Genomic DNA, 13,574 nt, shown 5'->3' on the forward strand with positions numbered 1-13,574 from the left:
TTTTCCAATGATTTATAACATGATGGTATTATTTGTCTATGCCAAGGTTTTCACAATTTTGGCCACTAGTATCAAGTTTAGCTTGTTGTCCCCCTAAAGCTTGTTGCCTGGTGCAATTGCTATCCCCTACGTCCCCTTAGCTATGCCACTGAGGACAGACACTCTTCCTGCTATTGCAGATCATCTCAGAGAGGAAAAGCTGGTTCAGCTTAACAGGCAACAATTCAGTCTTAAGTGCCTACACTACTACAAACAACATGTAGTTTGGGCTACAACATCAAACAAATGTCTGTGCATCTTCTAAAATCTCTATAACATCATAGGGATCCCCACTGAACAAAAATTTTTCTCAGTCTTTGATCGTAAAATCCAATGTTAAAGTAAAACTACAAAACTAGTCTCACTTTTAATTACCACATACAATTTCCCCCCTTCTCTTCCACCCTTCCTCCTCTTGAAAGAAAGAAGTCTTGGGAAAAATAATGGTGGTATGTGACTGTCCTTTGATTCAAAAGTAATCTACTTTGTGTGCATCAGGAATTCCTCATATCCCTTTAGCCTGCAAGTTTAATTTGAAGGCAGGGGAGACTCTACTGGTAGACAGGTGTGCCAGCTGCACCAAGAGTAGCATTTAACAGGGAAAGAGGATGAACTGGGGTTTGGTTTACCAACCCTCCAGGGTTGACCTGGTGCCTTGAGAATCAGCACTGACCTCTAGGAAACTATAAAAACCAATTCTGGAGATTTTGACAGATCAGTTTATGTGGGGGAAAAATGATGAGGAAAAAAATCCAAAAATATTGAGTTAACACATCTATGCAGGAGAAAAGAGTGAAGAGGAAAACCTTTTCATAACAAACAAGAAAGTGGACTACCCCAACATCAGACAAGCCCAGCTGGATCAGCCAAAGGCGCATCTAAGCTCAGCCTCCTGAAATTCACCAGACACTTCAGGGAGCACTCAGTACAACAAAAGACCTGCATCCTTGCATTTCAAGGGCTGGCTTTCTGAGATATAGCCTACTTCTGGTTTTAGAAGTATTAAAACCTCCTGGTTTTAGGTTACACGTGCCCACCATGGCTTGCAACCTGTGGTGGACTTTTCCCTCCAGAAATTGGTCCAGTCCCCTTTTAAAGGCCTCCAGGCCAGATGCCACCAGCACATCATGTGGCAAGGAGTTCTACAGACTAATGACACGCTGGGTAAAGAAATGCTTTCTTTAGCCTGTCCTGACGCTCCCAGCGCTCATCCATTGGAGTGGCTGCTCCCACTTGTGCTCCTTCCCCTGGAGACCCCAGTCCAGACCCACCAGCTGAAGACTCACAGCAGAGGCGCCCCCTGCGGGACAAGAGCGTTGGGGGCGCTCCCTCGAAGGCTAGCAGAAGCTTCCACTCCCCAGCCTCCCAAGCAGGCCTGCTCAGAGCGACTGGGCCACTTATGGCCGCTCTCCCGCCAGCGCCACTCCACAGCCCCCTGCAACGGGGCCCTTTGGGCCAGGCAGGACGCTCCCCGACGCCCTTCCCGCCTTTCAGGGACGGGCTGGCAACGAGAGGCGTTGCCCCGAAGGCTACGCCTCCGTCGATGCTGAAGGGCGGGGCTTTCAGGAGCCAAGACAAGAGAACCCCCCAAGCGCCTGCCCCCCACCACCTCCCACCCGAGGCCACTGAAGCCACCACATACTGTACTGCCTGAGCAGCGCACGGGGGGGGGGGCGCGGCCCGTCAACGGCTCCTTTCGCATAGGGGCGCCTCCCCATTGGAGGAGGCGCGGACGCTCTCGCGCAGGGGATTGGTGCAGAGCGTGCGCGCGCGCGCACGCGCCTGAACTGCAAACAGTAGCCTCTCGTGCGCGAGACGGTTTTGTAGCCGAGGGAGACGGAGCGTGTGGCTGACGCCTTTTCCTCTCCCTTCCTTCGAATTAACCCCTGAAATGCAAGCAACGGTCGAACGTTGACCCTTCTAAGGTGGGGGAGGGGGAAGGGCGTGGCAAGTGAGAATTATCTGGCTCGTATGTGCAACCTCCTGATTTTAGAAATGGGCTATGTCAGAATGCCAGTGCAAGGGAGGGCACCAGGATGAGGTCTCTTGTTATCTGGTGTGCTCCTTGGGGCATTTGGTGGGCCGCTGTGAGATACAGGAAGCTGGACTAGATGGGCCTATGGCCTGATCCAGTGGGGCTGTTCTTATGCTCGTCGGTTTTAACCCATTCTTGCCCAGCCTTGTACAGGGGCACACGTTTGGAACCCTGTTGCATGTATCCAACACTGGGCAGAAAGGGCTGCTGTCAACACTTGTGTGGCAACATTAGGGTGTGAAATAAATACACACACACATATACACATACCTCCCTGGCACTGGGGACCCTACTCCAGGGAAACTCAGTGGGTGGGGAGGCAGGTGAGGCAGAGCCTCCCCTGGAGTGCTTCGAAAAGTGCCGCCGCAGTGTGAGGCGCACAAGCACTCACAACCCACGGCGGTGCTTTTCGAAGGACTCAGAGGGAGGCTCTGCTTCACCTGCCTCCCCACCCACTGAGTGTCCCTGCCCCATGAGTGCTTGTGTGCTTCACTCGGCGGCGGCGCTTTTCGAAGGACTCGGGGGGGGCAGTCTCTGCTTCACCTGCCTCCCCACTGAGTGTCCCTGCCCCATGAGTTCTTGTGCGCCTCACAGGGCGGCAAGGCTTTTTGAAGGACTCCGGGGGAGGCTCTGCCTCACCTGCCTCCCCACCGAGTGTCCCTGCCCGGAGCCCTGCATAAGGTTGCACAGGGCTCCCTGCACCCCTGGGGAGGCTGCAGGAGGTTTGGGTAAGTGCACCCAAGCCCCTGCAGCCCCCTGAACAGCATGATCCTAGGGATCGCGCCGCTGCCTCCTCCCTGCCCCCACCCCTTAAGGGGAAACAGGTCAGGGCCCCCAATGTCCCAGTCTGAAAAGCCCTGCCTTAAATCCTTGTTCATTATCTCATTGCCTCAGATAGAAAGATGAGGCTTATTTATAGTTATTTTTATTTCTCACATATTTGTACTGCCCTTCCTCCAAGGAGCTTAGGGTGGCGTACATAGTTCCTCCCCACTTTTTGCCCTCACAATAACCCTGTGAGGCAGGTCACACAGAGAAATAGTGACTGGGCCAGGGTCACCCAGGAAGCTTCATTTCATTTGCAGTGTTGTTCTATCTAAGAGAGAGTTGATTACTTTTCTAAGCAGCCTTATTATGTGCAACACGGTTTATATTTAGTACAGTATTTAGATTGCACAGTAGATAGAACGAAATACACTTTTAAAACATGGGATTGCAGTTTTATTATTTTTTTTGCAATATTACATCCTTTAAAAGAAGTCATTTACTTCAGTTCCAAATACAGGGATTAAATACAAATAAAAAGCTGTATTGTGTGTGTGAGAGAGAAAAACTATTGCCTATTGACCCTGAAATAAAATAATCTTATGATTGAACAGGTGCAAAAATCCCTCCATAACCTTTTATTTTTATTGGCAAAGTCATTTAAGGTCACTTTTGCTTCCAAGACCATCTTCTTCCATGATTTCCACCGAAGGACTTTATCTTTGTAATGGCTTGTGGTTCCACAGTGTTTTGTAAATGAAGAGGCTGCTATGAATACACTATCATGTTTGCTACAGTTGCAGACATTGCCACAAGAGGAAGTCTGAAAGTTATAGTAACCACCACCCCCATTTTCAGAAGCCTAGAAAATTCAAGTTCTAGTCCCCCCCCCCAACGTTCAGTATCTTTTTCAAAATGTCCAGCAAGCTGCTGTGCCTTTCATGTTGAAGAGCTTACAGGATGCCCAGTGTGCTTATTAAATGGCATACAGATACTGCACTGCATGCGTTTCAAGAATACAGTGTGGAAGGGCATCAACAAGGGCAGGCATTTGGAGCAGCTATTGTTATGCATATAGTGCAGCAGGTTGAATCTGCATGGGTAAAACCTCTGTATGGTGGCATGTGGCAGATTGGTTCATGTGTTTCAATTTCTGTTGCACTCAGAAGGCATGAAACAAAGCATCCCAAACAGATACAGACATAAGCCTCTGCAGCTTTGTTGTCATTCAGTCAAGTAGTTTCCAAAGAAAGCTGGCATCTATTGCTGAGACAGTAAAGCACTCCGATTGGCTTTCATCTTCTCTAGCCGTTTCACTAGATGGCCATTGCTTACTTCAAGTTCTTCTGTTTTGTCTAATGCTGAACGAAGCTGAAAATAAAATGAAAGATGTACTGAAAGCCATGCAGAAACTAATTAGTAGCATTTCCCCATTCATCCTTTCAGTAACTGTGACTATTATCTATTCTTAATTTATGGATAAACTACTAAGATTATAGTAGTGGGTGGGTCTAGTATAACTAGTGAAGTCATAGTGAAACCAAGGTCTTTTATGTTCTTGTTCTAAAAGCCATTCACTTTACTATATGATTCCCACAAAAAAGAGGGAAGGGAATACACTAAACTTTAGATGGGCCATATAAACCCTGCTAGATGGGCCAAATGCCCATCTTGTCCACAATTCTGTTTCCCACAGTGACCCTTTAGTGCTGTCAGGGAGTCCACAAACAAGAAAAAGAACACATACTTCTCTTCTGCCATTGTTTCCCTGTAATAGGGAAGACTGGGCAGGAGGGCAGGTATTCTGGGCGCACCTGTCCTGCAGCCTCTGTCTTTGCACTCAAACTCAACCCACTGCCCAAACCAGAAGGCTCTACAGTTGAGCCTGGACTTGGTGGGGGGGAGGCTGCCTGATGCCGGGTTTATTTTTAGTGCAAGCCCAGCCCTCTGGCCAGAAGAGTGAGTGGAGGGAGGCAGCTCTGCCTGCCTAGTGCCTGCTGCACCACCCTCCTCCAGTAAGTTTAAAAAATATATATTGACAGTTTCTTTTTCCCCTGTCAGCAGAGTCAGGTGAGGCTTTGTTTGGGATGTCCAGGATGAGCCCACAGTCTAACAGCACTGTCAAATGCCCCACCTCAACATCTGATTGGCAGCCTGAAATGAGGCTGTGAAACAGCTGGCAGGCACATTCTGAAAGAGAAGCCCGGAACTGCAGCACACAGCTATACACATCCTCCAAGGCTCACTGTACCTCAAAGAGAGTGCAATGGTGCGGTTTAGGGGCAAAACTTTTTACAGGGCTTTTAAAAGTTCAGGGGCATCCCGTATGTCATTCCACACACCTCCACCTGCCAATAAGTGGCACCTGTGCCACGGGTTGGCCATCTCTGGTTTAGGAGGAAGGACTAAAGTAACTGGAGGGATTTTATCTCTCCCTAGAAACCTGAAAATGCATTTTATTTCTATTAAATGGCCGCTGGGAGAGGACTGCTGGATGACCGCTGGAAGAGGTCATCCGGGGGTTTGGAGTGGGGTGTCATCAATATGCTGATGATACCCAGCTCTATCTCTCCTTTCCTCCAGACTCCAGGGTGGCGGTTGAGGGCCTGGAGTGTTGTCTGGAAGCAGTGAGGATCTGGATGGGGGCTAATAAGCTGAAATTAAATCCGGATAAGACAGAGGCTCTCCTGGTTCGGAAATCCTCGATGCAGGTACTGGACTATCGGCTTGCTCTGAATGGGGTTGCTCTCCCTCTGAAGGAGCAGGTCCGCAGCTTGGGGGTCCACCTGGATTCGCAGCTGCTCCTGGATTCCCAGGTGGCGGTTGTGGCTAGGGGGGCCTTCGCTCAGCTTCGGCTGGTGCGCCAGCTGCGTCCGTACTTGGATCGTGCAGACCTGGCCATGGTGATCCATGCTACGGTGACATCGAGGTTAGATTATTGTAACACGCTTAATGTGGGGCTGCCCCTGAAGACGGTTCGGAAACTGCGATTAGTGCAGAATGCGACGGCCCGTGTGGTCACGGGAGGTAGGCGGTTTGACTCTGTCAGCCCGCTTCTCCGGGGGCTGCATTGGCTGCCCATTTGTTTAGGGGCCCAATTCAAGGTGCTGGTTTTGACCTTTAAAGCCCTATACTGCTCTGGGCCAGGGTATCTTAGAGATTGCCTACTTCCATACAATCCGGCTCGTCCTCTTAGGTCATCAGAGAAGGCCTTTTTACAAGTGCCGCCGCCTAAGGAGGTACGTGGGGCGGCGGCAAGAAATAGGGCCTTCTCAGTAGTGGCACCAACGTTATGGAACTCCCTTCCCCTTGACTTGAGAATGGCTCCCTCTCTTGAGACTTTTCGGCGAGGCCTGAAGACCCTTCTGTTTAAACAAGCCTTCTGAGTTCATGGCCTTAACATCTTTTCTATATCTTTTAGTATTTTTACAGGCCTGATTCCTCTATGATTTGCTGCATTTTGCTCTTTTTATCTGACTACTGTTTTTTGGTATCTGTTAATGTGTTTTAATACATTTTTATTTGCTGTTAAATTATGTTTTTAATCTGTTTTTAACATGTTGTAAGCCGCCCTGGGTCCCTTTCAGGGAGAAGGGCGGGATATAAATAGTTTATTATTATTATTATTATTATTATTATTATTAAAACCAGGAGCTTGAATAGGGTGAATCTTGTATGAATATTTCTGGTGCTGAATATTTTACTCAAAATAATTTGATAGTATGGATTACCTCTCTTTGGAGTTTACGTTTCTCTGCTTTGAGTTCATCCTCTACCTTTTCAGCATTTTCTGCAGCAGATTTATAGCGGGCAACTTGACCTTCTAGTCGTATTACCTAATATGAAAGAAACTTACTATTATAACAGAAATAGGGTTGATGATTTAGTATAGTTGAATCCTGTTTGACCGCAATCATCAAAACAGTTCACAACATTCATAAAATGCAATGAATACATCCAAAACCACACAGTTAAAGAACAACTTAAGTCCAGCAGGTATCTTTGCTGACTTCCCTTTTTTCTTGTTCCTTCCTACAGGGCAACTGGTGTTAGAAGGCTCTGTGGTGGGGGAGGTAAGGAACCATTAAGCCATACTGTCAGTGTAACTCTTCATACAGTATAAAACTAATTTGTTAAGTGTCAATATTTTTCAGTTAATTTAGCTACATGGAGATGGGCAACACAGTTCCTTCATAATTAGTGGGGAGTATATCTATGTATTTGAGTCAAGAAACATGTTTAGTCTCTGACTTACAAAAGTTATCTTTAAAAGTTTCTTCAAAACTGTCTAGTTATATATCAGTTTTTAAACTAGGGCAGGTAGTGTAAAAATCACAAAGTTTCCAAAACATGTCAAACAAACTTGTTCAATTCATCTATTTACATATGTGCTGAAGAAATGCTTCTAAACAATATATCCCTCCTAAGACCACTGGTGTTAAGGATATGCTTTTCAAGTACTCTTCAGGTTCAGTTGTAATTTTACCCAATTAGCAACTTATGCTCTGTGATAAGTTACAGCAAAACGCTGCTATGACACAATAAATAGGGTCCAAAAATTTCAATTGTGTAAAATGTGGGGTCATGTTATTGTGAGGTTAATGAATAAATTTTTTTTCAGTAGCTCATTCAGTGACTGGAGAAAATGTTTTCTAAATGCAAGGTAAACCACACAATTTTTCTATTTTGTTCTACCTTCTCAGAGTAGGCTCACTAACACAAAGATCTCTGGGTTAGAGGAGTTTACCACTTTCCATATGTGAACTCAGTGTTTCCCAGACTGTGCACTTCGAGCCCATTTATAATTGGCTCGACAGGTGCTCCTGGTAGCACGGCAATACCTTATTGCAGTGGTACTCAAACTTTTCCGGCCAGTGGCTCCCTTGACCCCCGTGGCTGTTGGCCATGACTCCCCATCATGTTCCTGAGGGCTGGAAGTGACATCATTAAACAGGAAGTGGCCAGAAATATTAACTATATTAAATATATTAAATATAATATAATAATATTATATAATATATTTAATATTAACTATATATTAATCATATCATATTAATATTAACTATATATATATATTAATCATATCATTAATTAAATGCAGATCTTAAAAATATATTATTAATACACAGCAATATACATGCTTTATAAATGATCAGCTGCTGATCATTGTTGGAGACAGGATACTGGAGTAGGTAGATTTTGTCTGGTCCAGGAGGACTCATTTTTTAAAACTTTGTAAGCATACCAATAGAATTGTTTTATCAAATGAACTTTGTGAACAACCAGTCTGACCAACATCACACACACACACCCCTGTGCACCCCAATCCAACTAGTTATTTCTCCCATTCTCCTTGGATAGGATTGAACCCTTTATTAATTTAATGAAATAAAACTTTTCCAACAGCTGGTGGGGAAAACAAAAATAGACCATGAAAATATATCAGAGCTGATAAGGGTTTGGTTAGGAGGCTGATTTGTCTCCTATACAAGGAGATGCACAGCTCAAGCCTATGCATGTCTACTCAGAAGTAAGTCTCATTAGAGTCAATGGGGCTTACCCCCAGGAAGGTGTGGATAGGATTGGGCTGGCAATCACTTCATCAATGGCTGATAAGTATTCCCTTCAAATAGCAAGATTCATCACTTTAAAAATACAGCCTTTCCTCTTCAGACAAATAACAAGATTAATAAATCACTTTAAAAACAGTACCCTTTTTCTGCTCCTGGCCAAGTAAAGTGTGTGCTTGTCTCTCCCCTCCCCCTTTGCCAACTGCATGGAAACAACTTTAAGACCCCCTGGTGACTGGTAAAATAGGAAGCATTTTATTTGGGGAGGGGGAGGAAAGCGGGAAGGTTTGGAGATCAAAAGGGGGGAATGGAAGAGGGAGGGGTTGAAAAGAGAGATTTCACTTTGATGAGAAGCGATCCCAGGCTGGGAACTAGGAACCAACCAGACAAGGATCAGCAGGGGTTAAGGACTGTTTGGAAACAACATGCAGTGAACACAGAAGGTGGCAAAGTGAGTGGAGGGAGAAAGGGCAGTGCGGCAGCAGTCACTCACTTGGAGGGAACAGCTCAGCAACTCCAGTTTCTTCTGCTTTAAAAAAAGCGAAGAAGACGGGCTCGTATTCTGCCCAGGGGTGTGAATGTATCACTGCGAGAAGACATCCTGTGCCTCCCCTTTGAGTTCCTGGCGCCTCCCTAAAGAGCCACGCCTCACAGTTTGAATAACACTGCCTTATTGGGAAGACCCAGAGGTCAGTTCCGGATCACACCAGACCCACAACCCACCCTATTGGCCTCCATGGGCCTCATAATGGACCGTGGAAGCGACCGGAAGCAACTTCTTGTTTGACCAGAAGTCGCCTCCGGACGCTTCTGCGGGCCATTCTGAGGCCAGCAGAGGCCAACAGAATGGCCCCAGGCCTAGTGCAACCCAGAAGAGGCCTCCAGATCTCACAATAAGGCATTCTAGCGCTACTGGAAGCACTGTGTTATAACCCACCAAGGACAATGAAGTGGGTCGCAGCACTGAAAAGTTTGGGAACCACTGTACTACTTAGTTTGCAAGCTGAGCTATGAATGCATTGGAATATATGTATATTTCTGTAATTTAAGGGGGATTTGCTTTGATGCACATTCACTCAGGATCACAATCTGATCCACAATCTGATCCTTCTACATAACATTTTAGTTAAACAACGGTATGCAACTTCCACAGCCCAAGAGTGCTTGTAAACATGCCATAAACTTACATTCTGTTCCAGTGCTGTAATCTCTTGTTCTGATTTTGCAAGTTTAAATTTGAGGTCACTGATTTGTCTACTTGCATCTCCTACAGAAATTAAAAAATTTGTGGTAGGCATCAAAATAATTCTGGATGAAGTTCTATCCAGTGCTATCCAGGATACAAAATACTATAATAAAAATGTAAAACCATGTATAAAATAAAAATATTTTATATAAAAATACTATAATAAAAATGTAAAATCATGTATGGAATTATCAAACGCCATTTCCCCCAATGATACGTTTCTCATATTGCCATGGAAGGCACCAGAAAATATTTATCGCTATGGGATCTCTGGTCACTTCCTTTCTTGATATTAAAAGGGCATGTTTTTTCTTCTTTGTTCTGAACATCTTTGCTGGCAATCTAGTCAAAGTACCATTCTTGACTCCTAGAATCCACTCATGGATCCTCTGATGTCAACGGAATATAAGTACAATGTTCTTCCAAACTGGAATACTGTCCCTATAATTTGAATCACACTAATACCATGAACAGAATTATGAACCTATAGACAGTCATCCTAATCATATCTGTTCGCTACAGACTAAAGGCCATTCATTCAGCTTCACATTATAGTAGTTTAGTTTGCTCAGTTTACAACTGATTTGCTGAGACAATAAGTATTCAGAGTGGATAGCTCAGGCATGATGAATTTTTTCCTTACACATTTAAATGATCTGTGTTAGAGTAACAAATGGGAAGAGCAGAGAAGATTCCCACCACCAACCTGAATGATAAAAGTCCAAGTTAATTCTATTTGCTGTAGTTATTATGCAAGTGAAAATAATTACTGCTATTGACAACTGAATACAGAATCTTCAAATGGGGAATCTTACTTTGTATATCATTCACATGCATTTCTGTGCCATTTTCTAGGACTCCATCTTCCAAGTGTAAATTCTCCATTTTACTAGTTTGCTTTTCTTCCAGTTGTGCTTTTAATAATTTAATCTGAAAGCCACAAATAATTTAGTCAATTTATTGAGAAATAAACTACATGCTAGAGACCATTAGAACTACTATAAAGAACAAAAATGTTTTGCGCAGATAAGCTATTTTTCTTTGTAAAATTGGCCCACTGGCAAGTTCTGCCCCGACGCATGCGTGCATGCATGCAATTCGGATTTATTTTGTAAAGAGTGATGTGAAGGCAGAAGGAGAGGTTATGGGCAAAGTGGGAGGCAGAAGAAATGTATAGGTCATGCAAGAAATAGAAACTCCAGGCACTTCTGGCATGTTCCTAGTAAAGATAACTAAAACCTTGTCCTAGTTGAAAGTTAATGCTTAGGTTCTGTGGAAGTCAAATTTCTTGCACTAGGTACACTATAACAACTTGGTATTTGTGGTGTCTTGTATAGGCAGAACTAGAGCAACCCTCTTCATACATGATTTTTCAAAAAAGTTAACTGAATTCAACAGACTATCTTGTACCTTATACCAAGGATGAGAGGGAGCAAAAATGCTGCATTCCACACCCACTCTGTTGGAGTGGCTGGTAAAGACAACAGTTTTACATTACTGTGTTCAATAAATGCTGCATTAAAATTAAAGAATGTAGTGGGAAAAGTCAATGTCACTATCCTATGATACTAAAGGGAAACACATCCATTAGAAAAAAATTAAGATTGCTTCATACAAGGTATGTTTGGACTCACATATGCACTCATGCACAGATTAACCAAGTACCATTTCAGATGTGAAACATATATATTATGTATATTTTTTACTGGTCATCACTCTACAAAATCAGCAAGAGTCCAATGCTTTCCCAATATCTGCTTGCATGGGTTTTTAAAAAGTGAAGTTTCTCTCTCACTCATTATACATCTATACTCCAGCATCACACTTGAGTACAAATTCTGTCCTAGAAAAAGGTACCCTTAGTCGTGTTCTAGTTTGGTTTGAACATTCTAGTTTGGTTCTGTGAAGCTATTTCATATAATTCAAACCATCATGTGAAAAATGTGACCTTGTAAATGGGTTTTCATTTACAAGGAAATCGGCACCCCAAAGAGACTAACACACAAAAGTATTAAACTTTTGATTACCTGTTCAAGTAAAGAGTCTCGTTCATCAACAGGTTTTTTCAATCTACTGTCTACAAGAAAAACAGTTATGAAATACTCTGCGTTGATACTAAGTGAAAGGTGTCAAGTCACATATTTGATGTAAAAAAAAAAGAGTGATGAAGGTTAGTTAAACTAATGATAAAGTTATGCACGTACCACGGTAAATGAGGTCACAAACAGGAGTGGGAAGGGATTTCAGCCCAAGGAGGTTATGCCAGTCTCACAAAGCATGCTTGTCACTTCAGTAGAAGCACCCAGCTGCATGCAAAGTGCTAATCTTACTGTAGGTTAGCATGCAAGGACTCTAGGGTCAAACACTGGAATACAAAAATCTGATAGATCTTAAGGGTTAAACAGCATTAGGTAGACATCAACATACTAATACAATGAGTGATCACATTTTAAAAACGATTACTCTTCACTCAAAAACCAAAGTCATCCAATATTAAGAAGTTGTAAGGATGACTGGATCTTTCCAGACAGAGAAAGAAATGTTATAGGTACTTCCATGTGAATCTTTCAGCTCCAGAAGGGACTCTCACCTCAAATATACTATTTGATAGTATATTCCTCATTTTGACAGTAGTGGAGGAAATCAATTCTTAAAACCCAAGTATGCTAAAACAAGCATGTATTTCATTCCCCATACAAAAATAAATTAACATCTTTCAGAAGGTAACTATTAGGACAATTATCATATTTTCAGTATTTGAACATGTCTACTAAGATTAATGGTAATGGTCTTCAAGCAAGACATCATGCACATACAGAGAAGTGTTTCCTTCTTATCTACCAACACCTCTAGTTTCCCAATCCTCAAGCACTTCACTCTTCCACCCTATGGCATTGCAAATTATTTGTGAAAACTTTCAGGGGCTATCTAATAGGAGATTGGATGGAGAGATTACTATGTTGCAGATCTATCTACCCAACTCCTTTGGAAATCAGTCATTTTTCTTACCACAGTTGCGTATTACAGGTGGGACTAATAGCCACTGGGGTTCTGGAACCCTGTGAATACCAAAATCAGTAGATACTGAGGTCCACCTTTAAATGCCTTGTAACAAGGTATAGCCGCTATACTTCATTCAGCCATTAGATGGGGTGAATATTCCATTATTCACCCCATCTAGTGGATAAATGTGCATTCTAGGGCAACAATGGAAGAGCAAAAAACTTGAAAGTGGATCTTTAAAGCTCTTTAACCCTGAAAAGCTTGCAACCAGTGTGTTTAATAGCATGAAGTACTATTGGTACTTTTTCCTTGTCACAAGGTATTTAAAGGCAGACCCTAGTATCAGTGGCGGTTCAAATCAATGGATGCCAAGGTCTCGTATGTACTCCTTATATCTGCATATTACTCCTTATATCTGAATGCTGGAACATTATGTTTCGTGAACTTGGAAGAGAGACAACCTGAATTAGTACCACTTTCAGAGAGAGCAGGGGCATCAAACTTATTTCATACAGTGGACCAAATAGCATTCATGGTGCCTGCAAAGGGCCAGAAGTGACATCATTAAGCAGGAAGTGATGTTACTAAACAGATGATGGCCAGAAATAAGTTATTTTACTCACAGAGGAATTCATTAGCTGAAAATGACAATAATTTCAAGATATATGAAAGTCAAATTATCATGCAAGCCACCCTTTCAACAATGCTGCTTCTGCTGAGGCATAACTTCACAGCCCAGCAGCCAAGAGATACTCTGCAAAGTGACTCGTTGGCAGAAGTGGTGCTGCTGAAAGGGTGGCCTGCGAGATAGTTGGGCTCTCCCAGCGTCTTGGCATCTTCCCTCTTCGTCACCCATGTCTGCCTCTTCTTCTGTACCGTTCCTTGCCTTCTGAGGCGTCCTCCCACCGCCTCAGCA

General features: G+C 43.5%; 2 protein-coding genes across 3 annotated transcripts in view; both read right to left on the reverse strand.

Moving 5' to 3' along the window:
- Positions 1-1,590, reverse strand: part of RBM44 (RNA binding motif protein 44) — a 30,846-nt gene extending 29,256 nt beyond the window's left edge. The window contains exon 1 of the mRNA XM_066626762.1: positions 1,326-1,590. The gene's annotated coding sequence lies outside the window, so the exon portion shown is untranslated. The remainder of the gene's footprint in view (positions 1-1,325) is intronic.
- A 1,682-nt stretch (positions 1,591-3,272) lies between these two features.
- Positions 3,273-13,574, reverse strand: part of LRRFIP1 (LRR binding FLII interacting protein 1) — a 122,688-nt gene continuing 112,386 nt past the window's right edge. For both annotated transcript variants that reach the window (XM_066627877.1, XM_066627789.1), the window contains 5 exons: positions 11,683-11,732; positions 10,471-10,585; positions 9,597-9,676; positions 6,571-6,675; positions 3,273-4,210 (listed from right to left, as the gene is read on the reverse strand). In XM_066627877.1, coding sequence (XP_066483974.1) covers positions 4,100-4,210; positions 6,571-6,675; positions 9,597-9,676; positions 10,471-10,585; positions 11,683-11,732 — 461 coding nt within the window. In that variant the 3' untranslated portion in view covers positions 3,273-4,099. The remainder of the gene's footprint in view (positions 4,211-6,570; positions 6,676-9,596; positions 9,677-10,470; positions 10,586-11,682; positions 11,733-13,574) is intronic.

This window comes from Tiliqua scincoides, chromosome 1, assembly GCF_035046505.1.
Source record: "Tiliqua scincoides isolate rTilSci1 chromosome 1, rTilSci1.hap2, whole genome shotgun sequence".
In the NCBI taxonomy this organism is placed as follows: Eukaryota; Metazoa; Chordata; class Lepidosauria; order Squamata; family Scincidae; genus Tiliqua; species Tiliqua scincoides.